General features: G+C 34.3%; 1 protein-coding gene across 1 annotated transcript; it reads left to right on the top strand.

The window, feature by feature from the left end:
- The first annotated feature begins 13,136 nt into the window (after nucleotides 1-13,136).
- LOC149134872 (uncharacterized) lies at nucleotides 13,137-13,529 on the top strand. The gene has a single exon (XM_089355836.1). The coding sequence runs from the start codon at nucleotides 13,137-13,139 to the stop codon at nucleotides 13,527-13,529; it is 393 nt and encodes a 130-aa protein (XP_089211962.1).
- Nucleotides 13,530-15,013: the final 1,484 nt, after the last annotated feature.

Consider the following 15,013-nt stretch of genomic DNA (forward strand, 5'->3'; position numbering starts at 1 on the left):
GTGGTTATTACAAGTGCTTTATGAAACAAAACCAAAAAGAAACAAAAGGCAAATGTTTAACAAGTTATAAAACTGTAGTAGCAACATGTACAAATATTTCCCAGGATAATTAGGATTGGATTGGGATTCGAGATCTTGGCATCATAGTGGAAATTTATTTAAGAGATAGAGAATATTGGCGGTGATATTCTCGGTAAAAAAAAAAAGATAAAAATTACTCAAATGTAATCACACATTTACATGAATGTGTTATAAATATATATGAATATATATAAATATATATATATATATATATATATATATATATATATATATATATATATATATATATATATATATATATATATATATATATGCATATATATACACACACGCAGACTCACTCGCACACACACACACACATATGTATGTGTGTGTATATATATATATATATATATATATATATATAATCGCTGTTAATAAGAACGATTAAGCATTATAGCATTATCTGTAGATATATGATATTAAACATAACAAGAGATACGAAGTGTTTTAAAACATATTTTTCTTATTTCATTTAATTTCATATAATGATATGATATATGCATATGAGGACTTCTCTCTCTCTCTCTCCCTATGTGTATCTCTTTCACTTAATCTGTCTCTCTCACTTCTCTCCACCTGTCTTTCTACCCATATGTTTGTATGTGTGTATATTCGTGTTTGTGTTTACGCACTCATGTGTGAAACAGTAAACTGACATCAAAAGTTATTGTATAAAATCGATAACCGAGGGATTACAACATATTAAAATTTCCTGTCAAATAGAGATGATTTATGTTCAGTTGAAAGGAAATGTATGTATCTCTATATATGTGTGTATGATGCGTATGAGCAATATATATATATATATATACACATACGTACATACACACTCAAATACACACTGTCACACATATATGTGTGTGTGTATGCGTGTGCATAAATGTATTTTGTGTATACACAATTACACGTATGAATACACATTTTCATACACCCACTCATACAGAGACAAACAAACGCACATACACACATATATTTAAGCAAATGAGAAAATTACAATGATAGATAATTACACACAGAAGCACGAATGCATGAATATGTGTGTGTATGCACACGTACACGTGCAAAGCACGCGCATGAACACACATATTGAGGCATACCTATTACTCGCAAGTGAATGTACCTTGTGGTATATAATAACTTTTTCGAATTCTTTCAGGTGTTCATGTAGTTGCAAGTAGATAACAGACTCAAATCCATCTTTTTATAAAACGCACTCACCACTCATTTATTTATTTCTCCTAAAATAACGTTGTGCCTTGCAAGCTTTTAAGTAGTCGTCGACTCTGTCCGTTTTCCGAGCTGAGTTCTTTTTGTCTGTTTCTGCGCAGGTGCGTGGGTCAGTGAGAGTGCGCATACACATGTACTTTTGTATGGGTTTCTGTGACTATGTACTGTGTCTGTATGTAGAGATGTACGTCTCCATATGTGTCCTGTGTGAAGTGAAGTGTGTGTATATGGTCTCGTGCTTCAGTCTTAATTTGCGTATGTATGTGTGTCTGTGTGCTTGTCTGTTCATATTATTTTCACTTCACAACAAACACGCACAAACACACACACAAGCACTCACAACACACACACACACATACACACACACACACACACACACACACACACACACACATACACACACACACACACACACACACACACACACACACACACACAAACACGCACACACATATGCATATAGGTAGACTGGATATACAGTCACTGAAATGTAAATATGAATCGGATTTATGCTTTACTTCATGCTTGCCCTGGGAATCTTCCGACAGTTTTCAAAAAGAAATTTAATTTAGAAGACATGGTATCATCACTAGTGTCATCCAAGCATAAATTAGTACACTGCAAAGTACCTGTCAAAAACTGTGGTCAAACTCAATGTTTAAGGATGAGGGTAATCAATATGACATGTTTTTGATTTAGGATTTCTACAGATCAGAAAATGACCGGCGAATTGATAGAGATTGCTTGGTGCATCACATTGTAAGCGACAAAAGAGTCGGAGGATGATAAGCCGTAGAGTCCTATGTTGGTAAGCGGTGGATTGTGCTCTGGGAATTCTGTGCAAGTGTTAATATGTGACCAAAACTATGGGCACAAGAGCTTGCAGCTTGGTTAAGAATTTGTGGGTCACCTGTCGAATGGATGCACTGTTTAGGTGTTGAGACACATGCCTCAAAGTCATAGTTGTGGATACATGAACTACAAAGACAGAGAGTGTGGGAAAGGAAAGTGAAAATAGGATTTAGAGTCGGAGGGCTATAGAAAGCAGAAGTGGAGATGGTGAGGTGGTAATTGTGAAGCTAAGATGCTCGAAAGAGACAGTAATTTCAGAAGAATCGAGTGTGTTGGAGATGGGGTATTTGAAATAGAGGGAGGGGAAAGCAACAGACGAAATAGATGAAAGACTTTAGATGTTTCAGGTAAGGAGAGAAGGTACTGATGCCGTTGTCAATGTAACGCCCGTATACATCTCCGACAGGACCCGGGAAAAACTGGGAAATATTTTGAGATTTAATGTAGCTACACAAATGTTGCTGCAGTTGACGCCCTATATCGTTCCCATTGTTACTTCACTGAACTATTTATAGATTTCTTCTGTGAAGCAGAATGACATAAGGTTAAGTATGTTCTGATTTACATCGAATAGTAAAGTTGGTGGAATAGGAACTAGTGCGTGGTTCAAAAAAGCGCTTGAGCGCAGGGAGGTCCTCGTATTGAGAGATGACTGTAGGTAAAGAGTTGATATTCAAGGAGAAAATGACGTAGCGGTGATGAGAGAGAGAAACAGTTAAAGAAGAGGCATGCAGTATAGATTGTATCGTGATCATAGGGGAGGGGAAGAGAAGAGTCTAGGGGTGAAATATGAACCATTGACATCGGTGAAGAGGGAAATATTTATTTTACAAATGAGATAAATCGGGAGAACGAGTGTGATGAGTCGAAGGCCTTACAGTATTTTCTGTTCCGATCCAAGAAGCGTAAAAGCTAAGTGGATATTAGGTGTAGCTGGTATACGCAGCTACTACAGTGCTAAAGTCTATATTTCGAAGTTGGACGACTGAAAGAATGAATTAATAATAAAAACTATATTGTACAGTTGTGTATATATGTATTTTGTTGTTGGCACTCCGTCGCTTACGACGTCGAGGTTTCCAGCTGATCCAATCAACGGAACAGCCTGCTCGTGAAAGTAACATGCAAGTGGCTGAGCACTCCACAGACACGTGTACCCTTAACGTAGTTCTCGGGGATATTCAGCGTGACACAGTGTGACAAGGCTGGCCCTTTGAATTACAGGCACAACAGAAACAGGAAGTAAGAGTGAGAGAAAGTTGTGGTGGATGAGTACAGCAGGATTCGCTACCACCCCCTGCCGGAGCTTCGTGGAGCTTTGGGTGTTTTCGATCAATAAACACTCACAACGTCCGGTCTGGGAATCGAAACCGAGATCCTATGACCGCGAGACCGGTGCCCTAACCACTGGGCCATTGCGCCTCATATATGTATGCATACATACTTACACACACACACACACACACACATATACACATACACATATATATACATACATATATATATGTATATATATATACACACACACACACACACATATCTATTCACACACATGCGCGCAAACAGGTGTGTGTATGTGTGTGCGCGCGTGCTCGTATATGGGTTGGTACTGAATCTTTTTCTGTTTGAAAATGACACACATTATGCAGTGTTGTCAAAGACAAGCACATATCTGAAAAACAAAGAATATATATATATATATATATATATATATATATATATATATATATATATATATATATATATATATATATATTTATATATTCATGAAAACTTCCATTAAAATGTTATTCGTTACTATTATTTTGAAGTAAATTTGATCGGTATTAGCTACTGGCATATAAGTATTTTCAGTTCGCAACAAACACACACAAACACACACAAGCACGCACGCATACGCACACACACGCACGCACACACGCTTACACACACACACATACAAGCACGCACACACGCACACTCACATACATAGAAGTAGAGAGACAGATTGATAGAATAAGCACATACATACACACATATGTATATTAGTTATAGTACAGTGTATGTGTGTTTAAGTATATAGGGTTACCTGTGTTCGTATACAGATATGCTGGCGCTGATGCATGAGGCCATGTTTCTTATTTGCCATACTGACACACATTACACATATTTTACACAATCTTAGCCGCCCATACTTTATATAGGTGTTGTTTATCAGATTGCAATAAATCTGAAATATATGCAAGTGTACACCTAATTGACCTAATGAAGTGTAAACACCGATAACCCTAAATTATCAATGACTTCTGCATCAATTAACGCATTGTATATACACACAAACGTACACACACACACACACACACACACGTACACACAGTACTTACATATGCACGCATATATATTGTATGTGTGTGTGTTTTTAAATATTTATATATCTATATTACATATGTATATAAATGTGTGTATGCATGTGTGCGTGTGTGTGTGTGTGTGTGTGTGTGTGTGTGTGTGTGTTTGTGCGTGGGGGGGGGGGGTAGGAATATACTCGAATTTTTAATGTTTCTCCTTTAGCTGAAATGATTAGATTTTGCTTGTAGCTGCGATATGTTTGTACCATATGTTGAAAGTGAAGTGCAGGAGACTGTAATTCAATTTGTTGCACTCAGTATTTCTTATGTGTGAAGATAAATGGTGACCTTTGATACAACAAGCGTCTCATTGTTGGGAATCCTGGTGTATTTTCACTGCTGCTCATTTTATAGTGGGACATTATTGCAGCGAACCCTCTATCACTCTCTTTCTCTTTCTCTTTCTCTCTCTCTCTCTCTCTCTCTCTCTCTCTCTCTCTCTTTATATATATGTGTGTGTGTGTGTGTGTTTGTGTGTGTATGTGTGTGTGCATGTATTTATGTATGTATGTATATATGTATATTTAAACATACGTACCGTTATTGATAAATATCCAACGACGCATGTTTTTTCTGGATATCAACTGATATCCAGAAATTCACATAATAATACAGCTCGGAGTAAGTCGTAGATGAATGAAACCAAACAATATTACCGCTATATCTTGAGCTGTTAATTCTGATATAGTGGTATTTGAGGATATATTTGATAATCTAATAAAACAGCTAAAATCTAGTAAAAACCAAATGTATTTAGATAAAAAAAATTCTCGATAGCTTTCTTCCATGAATCTGCTTTCAGCTTCGATGACAGCATCATGCATCACTGCAAGACCAGAATCCCTAACATGCTTGCCCTACATAGTCCTTATTCACTTCGCACGTCACCTAGATAACGGCAGCCTTTAAGGTATTAAGAGGGTTTAGATTACTCTCTCTCTCTCTCTCTCTCTCTCTCTCTCTCTCTCTCTCTCTCTTTCAACAATGCTCTCAATGTAGTAGGCTATGGGGTCTCAAGGTTAGTGTTAAATTATCGTAGATATTGTCCTACATCCATTCTTCGATTATGTGAGCACTGTGAGAAGGCGCGGAGTTTTGTTCAATGACGTATGGCTTTCCACTCCGTACTTCTTCCTCCCAGTGCTTAACAACAACCCCTAACACATGAACAGCATAGATTTTAAACCCTCTCAAACGATGAGAGTTGGGCTGCGCTCTTGGGACATAATAACTATCTGCATAAAGCCACTTGTCATTTTCCCTTTTAGATATTTGGTCATGGTCGAAATTTTTGTCGTCAGAGAAGAAACAAAGCACGCCATATTTTTGAGGATTTTTAACCTCTCACGTAACTACTTCATACGGATCAAATTGTTTTCCCATGTCTTGTAGACAGAAATTGACCTCTCCCATATATAACTTCTATCGAATGTCCTCGTCTTAATAGTCTACTATTAGTCTACTGCGATACCTGCGGTACTTTAGCGATGGCCCTAAATGATTTTACGAGATCATCATGTTTTCAGTCTAAGTGAATTGCAGTGTCTTTACAAGGTCCGAACGTTTAGAATGTGGTTTTTTTCCTCTCCGATACAGTTGAAAAATTCCTGCCAACTTTTTCACTTCCATGTGAGTATTTTGTACAAAAGATCTTGCAATTCTTAAAACGTTGGCAAGTTCTGGATTTCTAAGTTCCTGCACATATAGTGACAATGAATGCATGAAATTTAATTGTTTTGTGTGTGTGTGTTAGCATTGTATCTGAAAGAAATGAAAACATTTTAATTGGTCTGAAGAGAGTAATATACTGATATTCAAGTACCCTCAAATCCCCTTCGCATCTTCAGTTAGTGAAATGAGCAACCGTCTCATTTAAATGAGAGAATGCCAAAGAAATAGTTTACATCTAAAATAGACTGGAATCGAAACCTGCTCTGTGAATTGGTTTCACTAGTACTTCCTTCTTCCTATACTTCTTGAGAGAAAGAAATATTTTAGGCAATAGATTGGATAAACAATTGTCACACACGCTTTTCTTCACGTTTACAGAATTTGAACTAATAATATGGAAATTACCCTACAATTTCGGAAGAAATTATAATGCATCAACTTTTTTTCTTTCACTTGGTTTAATGCTTCACTTAGGTTGGTGTTGGTAACACTTTTCTGTTTATATTAATGATATTTGCTTGTTGTTTGTATATTATGAAATAAAGTACAGTTAAAATTTATGCAGTTTGTTTCCGTATCTAAAGTGCTTGCATATTTCATGAGTAAACACAAGTATTTGTATTTCTCGTTATTTGTATCACTTTGGCAAGTGTTGTAATTTATAAAAAAACATACTAGAAAACATTTATTCTGTGGCATATAGGTGTAAGAGTTTTCGTGCAGCAAGAAATTTGCTTCCAACCATACGTACCAAGTTCAGTCCATCAGTGTGGAATCTTGTGCAAGTATCTTTTATTACAGTATCTTTTATTAGAGCACCGGGCGGATTAAACGCTTGTGAGTGGATTTGGTAGACAGAACTGCAAGAAGCAGATCGTATATATGTATGTATGTGTGTGTGTACGCGTGTGTGTGTGTGCGTTTGTGTGTGTGTTTGTGTGTGTGTTTCGGTTACCACAACTTGACAACCAGAGTTGGGTTTTTTCATGCTTCGGAAAATAAGAACTGGAGAGGATCAGTTCGACTACAAATTTTAAGGCCGTACCGTAGCATGGCGACAGTCTAATGATGGGAACGATATATACGTGCTCACACACACCTACACATACACATATATATCGTAATTCTTGATTTCGTTTCATTTTTCTCCTTCCTTTACTTGCACCAACCTTCTTCATGTTATCTTCCACGCTCTTTCTTAATTTCTCACTGACCAGCGTCCTTATTCAAAAAAAATTATATATAACGCATAAACAGAGCCCCAAAGATTTCTTTAAGATACATACCGTATTTTATATATATGCTTGTTCAAGTATCATAATAGCATGAAACTATTAGTAGCTCTTCTGTATATTTAATTATAAATGCGTGTGTGTGTGCCGTATGCGACATGCGTGGCAGAGCGGGTTGAATATTCTAATTACGTGAATGTATGTGACATCATTTTGAATAAGAGCTGATAAACACTTCATTGAAGTTACTTGCTTTTAATATGCATATGTAGATCTAAATGCGTTCTTTTCTTAGATTCCGGGCACGTTTGCAAAATTTGTAAAATTGAGTGAATACACTTGACTAATTTACACATGAATTGATACTGGGACTATGAAAATTCTACTTGTGTGTTTATATGTATATATATTTTTTTTTCATAATTCTAAATTAACATGCAACACAAAATACTTCTTACATTTTTTATATTTGCAAGAAAAATAATTTCCTGTTCATATTTTCCGTACTCTAATGAACATATATCTATCATGTAAACAATTATTCATTATATACAATTTAAAGGCGAAATAATGATAATAATAATAATAATAATAATAATAATAATAATAATAATAATAATAATAATAATAATAATAATAATAATAATAGTGCCTTAGGTATAATACAAAAATATTCAGACAAATACATAACAAAAACACCAGGACTTACAAATATATATAACATACAGAAAATTAGAATACTAGGCACTGCACACATCCTACGCAAATCACTTTCAGTAACCATAAGAGCGCCATAGCAAACCACAGCACATAACCAAGGTACACAGAGCTGCGCTCGGTACTGAAGTGAAAGCAAGTTATAAAAATAAAACTACTGAAAAAAAAAATAAGAAGAAGAAGAAGAATGATAATAATGATAATAATGATAATAATAATAATAATAATGATAATAATGATAATAATAATAATAATAATATATTTAGGAATACATACTTTCAATCATCTATCACGTTTGAAACAACTTTTTTTAAATGAGAAATTTGAACGCCAGATGTTAATTACAGCAAAAACAAATACGTGAAATAATTAACAAGTCTCCAAAAATACTGTTAAACATTTATACTACCCACACGCAAAATTATAGATATATGAGTGCCTTTATAAACAAGCCATACTGGAAACCAAAAATGATATTACGCAGATATTAACGTCACTAAGCTCAAACAGTGTTTTTCGATTCTTTTCAGCCAACAGCTACGCATCCTTACAGTCTACAAGTGAAACTGGGAGCATTTCTTTGTTACAACGCAATTTAGATCCACCTTGATACTGATTTACATTTAGCAATCCATTTGGTAGGAGACAATTCAAGCTGTCGCTAACGTTAACTAATACGGTGGGATTTGGAAAAAGCTCATAGAGATAATAATTCCTATTCTAATTGAAGGTTATTTATAATTCATTTTTTATAGTACAACGTAGTATAAAATTAGCTTTTAAGGCAGGCATATCAATGTACAATTTACCAATAATAATTGTAGGCTTTACAATAGCTCCCAGAATAATATAATTTAATTACTATTGGAATAGAAATTTAAGTAAAAAATTGTGACAGATTTATATAATATGGCAAGGGGTTACCTCCCATTAATGGACTTAGTTTTAAGAAGAGGCAAAATACGGTATGGATCTTCAAATTTTGATTTTTTGTTCGATTTTTTCTTTTTTTTTCTTTTTAAAGATTGTTCTAAAAAGTTGTTCCCCGAAGAAGTGTAAAGCAACCTATATATTTGACTTAAACTTGACGGTTAAATATAGCTTTATACAGAAATGTTAATATCGGATTAAATAACATAAATAACATTCATATGGATATTGGCGTTAAATCTCTTTCTTAAATGTAAAAATTTTAAGCTTTGGATATATAAACAAGGGGAACGATCCCTAAGGAGTCTAATTTAGATTTTTTTGCAGTGAAATCTCCTGCTCTATTGGTAAAGATTACATAGTTTACTTTGAAAAATTATATATATATATATATATATATATATATATATATATATATATATATATATATATATATATATATATATATATATACATTTAAACAAAGACATACATACATGTGCCTATGCATATGTGTATATATATACATACATATATTATATAACTTGGTATGAGAATAGACAAACATTTAGATAATCATTTTATATTTATGATTTACATCAACGTAATAAATGCATATATAAATGCATATAACATAAAATTACATGAAGACAAGGAACATAGCTATATATTACTTAGAATAGAAATAAGAGTTGTATGGGGTAAAATTGTACGTGAAAAGGATAATTAAATAAAGGTTGATATATCGATTAAAAATTATATTGAATTTAAGGTTAAAAATCGCTGAAATTAAGGATTAAAATTATAAGATACATCGGCAGTAGTGAGAAATTCTAATTATGGATTTAAAAGTTTAGAGGAGTTCCGAAGAAATGTTTGTAGAGGGTTATGAAGCAATTCGACGTCCGTTTCTGGAGTCTATTAGTCAACAGGTGTGAATCCTTTAGTTTCACACTGACTTCATCAGGAATAAGTAAATAGATAATTAAGTTTGAAGACATGTAAAAGAAAAGCAGAGAAAATTTTAGGTCACGTTACTTCACGTTAGTCTTACAGATTGCGAAGATATGAAGAAACAATTTTTGGGTATATCTGCAAAAAATAACCCATCGAGGGATAAATACTTGGAAACACTTTTACATAAGACAACGGAATTCATCAATAGATTCGGATGGTGTGCTTTCTTTTATGATAATAAATTAAAATGAACCGTGGAAAAAGATAATCACCACTTGACGTCTTTTGAAAACCCTCCGTCTAAACCGGCTCTCATGAACTTTGAGAAGGACCAAATGAATCTCATAAAAAATTTTAATGTTTTAAAACATATTAAGTCCTTTCAGATGAAACTATAGGAAGAAATTTCAAAAATAAAATCATCACCGGATCTATAACACTCTACAACACTCTATATACATTTCTTCGGAACTCCTCTAAACTTTTAAATCTACAATTAAGATTTCTCACTACTGCTGATGCATCTTACAATTTTAATCCTTAATTGCAACGTTTTTTAGCCTTAAATTTGATATGATTTTTAATCGATATATCAACCATAATTTATTTATCCTTTTCACGTACATTTTCAGCTCATATGACTCTTATTTCTATTCTAAGTAACATATAGATATGTTCCGTGTATTGACGTAATTTTATATTATATGTACTTATTATGTTGATGTCAAGCATTAATATAAAATGTCTTTTCTTATACCAAGTTATATAATGTCTAACGTCTCAGGTTCGACTTGAGCACTTCCAAGCAATTGTGCAAAAAAACGTTTTCGAAAGAAACAAAACAATATTATATATAGATAGATAGATAGATAGATAGATAGATAGATAGATTGATAGATAGATAGACAGATAGATACATACATATATACGTACTTATCTCTGTATAAATGCATGACTTGTTTTTATATGATTTACCGAACACTAATCAAAATGTACTGTTCAATACGAGGCAATGGAAAAAGTCATTTATCTAAGATACTATTGTGTATGTTAGAACCGAGAGCTGCGTGATTGCAAACCAAAGTTCTTTATCAATAAGCCATCCCATCAACCATATATCTGTAGGAAAGCTATGAATTTTCTTTGGAAGTCGACAATTTTTACTTCAACTGAATGAATATTTATGTTTTGTACGACGCTATCACAGACCACTATTTTAGAAGAGTTATTTAGCGCTTCCTGTTGTGTATGTATTATCAAGCTTATTTTTCTGCTGTATTTTTATTATATTTTCTTCTCTCTAGGTAGGTGATAGTGAAAAAATCAATATTATAGCTTTGAGAGTTTTACTCTTTCCACGTTTGTATTAGGAAATTTCTCAGGTTAGAATATGTTTGCAACGTCATAGAGATACACTTGTGTCACGAAAATGCTATTAGCCGTTTGACCGTTTATGTTCAAGAAAGAATTTTCTTTTTTAATGAACTTATTTGGCAACTCCACAGATATTTACCATTCTCCGAAAATCTAGTATATATATCTTCTTATCTCTTGCATTAAGTAACAAATGTTATGTTAACATTGTTAATCCCGATGTAGACGTAACTTTGTCATATCACAGCTGTAAGTCTCAAACCCGCAATGCTTCTTAACAAAATATATGTAAACAGATTTTTCTCATAATTCCATCTAGATCTACTCTTAACGCAACAGTTCATAAAACTATTTGCTTTAAAGAGATTGTCACTCGATAGTTTGCTTGTTCTACATTCTTCTTCTTCTTCTTCTTCTTCTTCTTCTTCTTCTTCTTCTTCTTCTTCTTCTTCTTCTTCTTCTTCTTCTTCTTCTTCTTCTTCTTCTTCTCTCTCTCTCTCTCTCTCTCTCTCTCTCTCTCTCTCTCTCTCTCTCTCTTACTCTCTTTAAATTTATCTAGACACACACACTCAAAAATACACGTATATAGATACGTACATACATGGGTACATATATATATATAAATATATATATATATATATATATATATATATATATATATATATATATATATATATATATATATATATATATATATATATACATATACTTATATGTATGTATGTATGTATGTATGTATGTATGTGAGTGTGTATGCAAACATATAATTATGCATATATATATTTGTCTGTGCGTCTGTATATATCACATACTGCACATTTCTATATACTTGTCTATTTGGTCCAGAAATTTGATTCGAGATCACATGGCTCCCTCTTCGATAATGACGCTTTGTAAGAAGTATCCTCTTCCACACAAACAAACACACACTTACACGCAGACGAACATATATAAATGTTTATATGTTTGCAAGTGTCGTTGAGAATGTTTGGTAGTTTTTATCCCGACATTCTTTAAGTTTCTTGAGGCATATCAAGGAAACTTCCCAAGCCTTTCTCTATAATTGGTATGGGTTTTGGCTCTGTCTGAATGTCCACTGGAAATTTTCTTGCTAGTTCTAGAATCTGCGGTAGATGACTCCGGAATTTTTTTCCTTCGCCTTGGGGTATGTATAGTAATTTTCCACGTGGTATGCAATACCTATCTTTCCCTGTTCGATTACTGGTAAGATCTTTTCTAAAACGGTTGTTTCTCTATTTACTCAAAGATAATCATTTCTCTTACAGGTCTTGTATTAAAGGCAGAAATGCATGCATGTATGTATGTATGCATGCTGTCTCCTCTGGTTTGATTTGAATGATACAGTGATAAATGAGCTTTTAGCAATAAAAGGTCCACTCATTAAAAGCTTCTTGATCCAAATGTTAAAAACAAAGTACAACTAGAAAACTTGTACAAGTCTCAGAAAAGAGACTTGCTAAAAGAACTCAGGAGGCTTAAAGAGAGTTGGTGGAGAAATTTCTCTGAGTAAGTACAGGCAGCCTATGACAGGAAAGACAATAAAAGGTTCTATAGTTTATTGCGGCAAGCTTTTAGACCGCAATCTTCATTATATATTCCCTTGAAGTCGAAAGATGGAAATGAGGTTGTTATAGATCCTCCTGGAATAATGAATAGATGGAGAGAACACTTTGCAGGACTTTTCCACAATCCGTCTTTAGTAAACATGGATATCATAAACGACATTCCGCAAAGAGTGGTAGCGCAATACATGAACGCTACACCTTCCATTGAAGAAGTAAATCTGGCTTTATGTAAAGTGAGATCAGGTAAAACTCCTGGATTGGGAAGTATTCCAGTTGAAATTCTGAAAGCTGGTGGGCATCATATTTTATCTGAAATTAATAACTTGATAACTCGAGTTTGGAATGAATATTCTGTGCTACAAGAATGGATAAATGGCATTCTAATCTTTGTATACAATGGTAAGGGCCCAAATGCAGTGTGTGGTACTTCTAGAGGGATAGCTTTCCTGATACATATCAGGAAGATACTTTCAAGGATCATGTTTGTTGAATCATCTTCTTCAGAATGTGTGATGTCCACATGTTATTCCTGAAGAACAGTGTGGTTTCAGACATGAGCGAGGAACAATGGACATGATATTTTCTGTTAAGCAGGTTCAAGAGAAATGTTTAGAGGAACAAATTCAGGTTTTCATAGATTTAACTAAGGCATTTGAAAGGTAAACATGGAGGCACTGTGGATTGTTTTGTGAGCATCTTTAAGGAATTACACAGAAACATGAAAGCTCAGGTAGTCTTATGAGCTATCTCATAAATTTTCGGCGGACAACGGTGTTAAACAGGGAGATATTCCTGCTCCTACACTTTTCTTTATTTATTTTGCGGCATTGCTTTGGTATGCTTTCAAGGATTGCAACAGAGCAATCGGAATCCGATTTGGGACATCTGGTCGTATTTTTAATTTGACCCGGTTTAACTGCAAAGCAAAGACTTTCAAAATACTTTTGGACAATTACTTTACGCTGATGATACAGAGGAGGACATGCAACATTTAATGGACTGATTTTCCAATGCATATGTACATTTATATAGACTGTATACTGAAGAAAATCCAATGGGGCGAACTCAGGATTTACCTATCGTGTGAATTGCCTTGTAATCGTTTATCTTAAACGATTCTGAATGTCCCCTGTCGTTATTCTTCATCATCGTATTAATCTTTCTGAGGGGTATACGGAGAAACTCCAGGTACGCTGATGTGTTTACCAAAACCAAGATGAAAATAAATCACTTACTTTATTTGGCTGTCCACAAGCTATATACAAAATGATGAGACAGACTTGGATTTTTTTATCCAGACAGTGAGAGTATTCAATAAACATATTGGAATGCAGTGTACGTTAAGTAAATGCGCAATGCTAATTATGAAAAGAGAGCAGAACGTAGACTTGATGCCATAAAATAATCACGGGATAACTTCATTAGATCGCTGTGGGGCAATGAGGGATACACATAGCTGGGAGTGCTGCAGGACGATAAGATAATTGAAGGAGAAATGAGGGAATATAACTAAAGAGTATAAAATTGAATGGAGAGATCTTTATTAAAGCCATGAATGCATGAACTGTGCCAGTGGCTCATTGAAGCAACGTGTCTCTATCTGAAGCAAAGAGAAAGTTCATAACCATGCTGATTGGTTAGAAAATTTGATTTCAAGTTTAATAATTTGCGAGTTTAATCTGCGTACGGAAGCTTTGGCAAAAGCTTTAAATGATAACGTCTAGTCACCACAAGTTTAATTAGTAAAAATTAAATGGGGGAAAACTGTGTATACTTCACGTCTTTTGGTTGGTAAATGTAATCTTCGATCAGTCTCGCAGTACATGACCCTTAGGTGCCAAAAGCCGAATAGGATTCATTTCCAACATTCAGGCTAGATTATCTTGTTACAACACACACACACACACACACACACACACACACAAAATATGCACACACACACACACTTATGCACGCGCACGCACACATGCATGGATACACATACGCACACATACGAGCGCACACACACACACACGCA

Source organism: Octopus bimaculoides, chromosome 7 (assembly GCF_046866305.1).
Source record: "Octopus bimaculoides isolate indiv1 chromosome 7, ASM4686630v1, whole genome shotgun sequence".
NCBI lineage: Eukaryota > Metazoa > Mollusca > Cephalopoda > Octopoda > Octopodidae > Octopus > Octopus bimaculoides.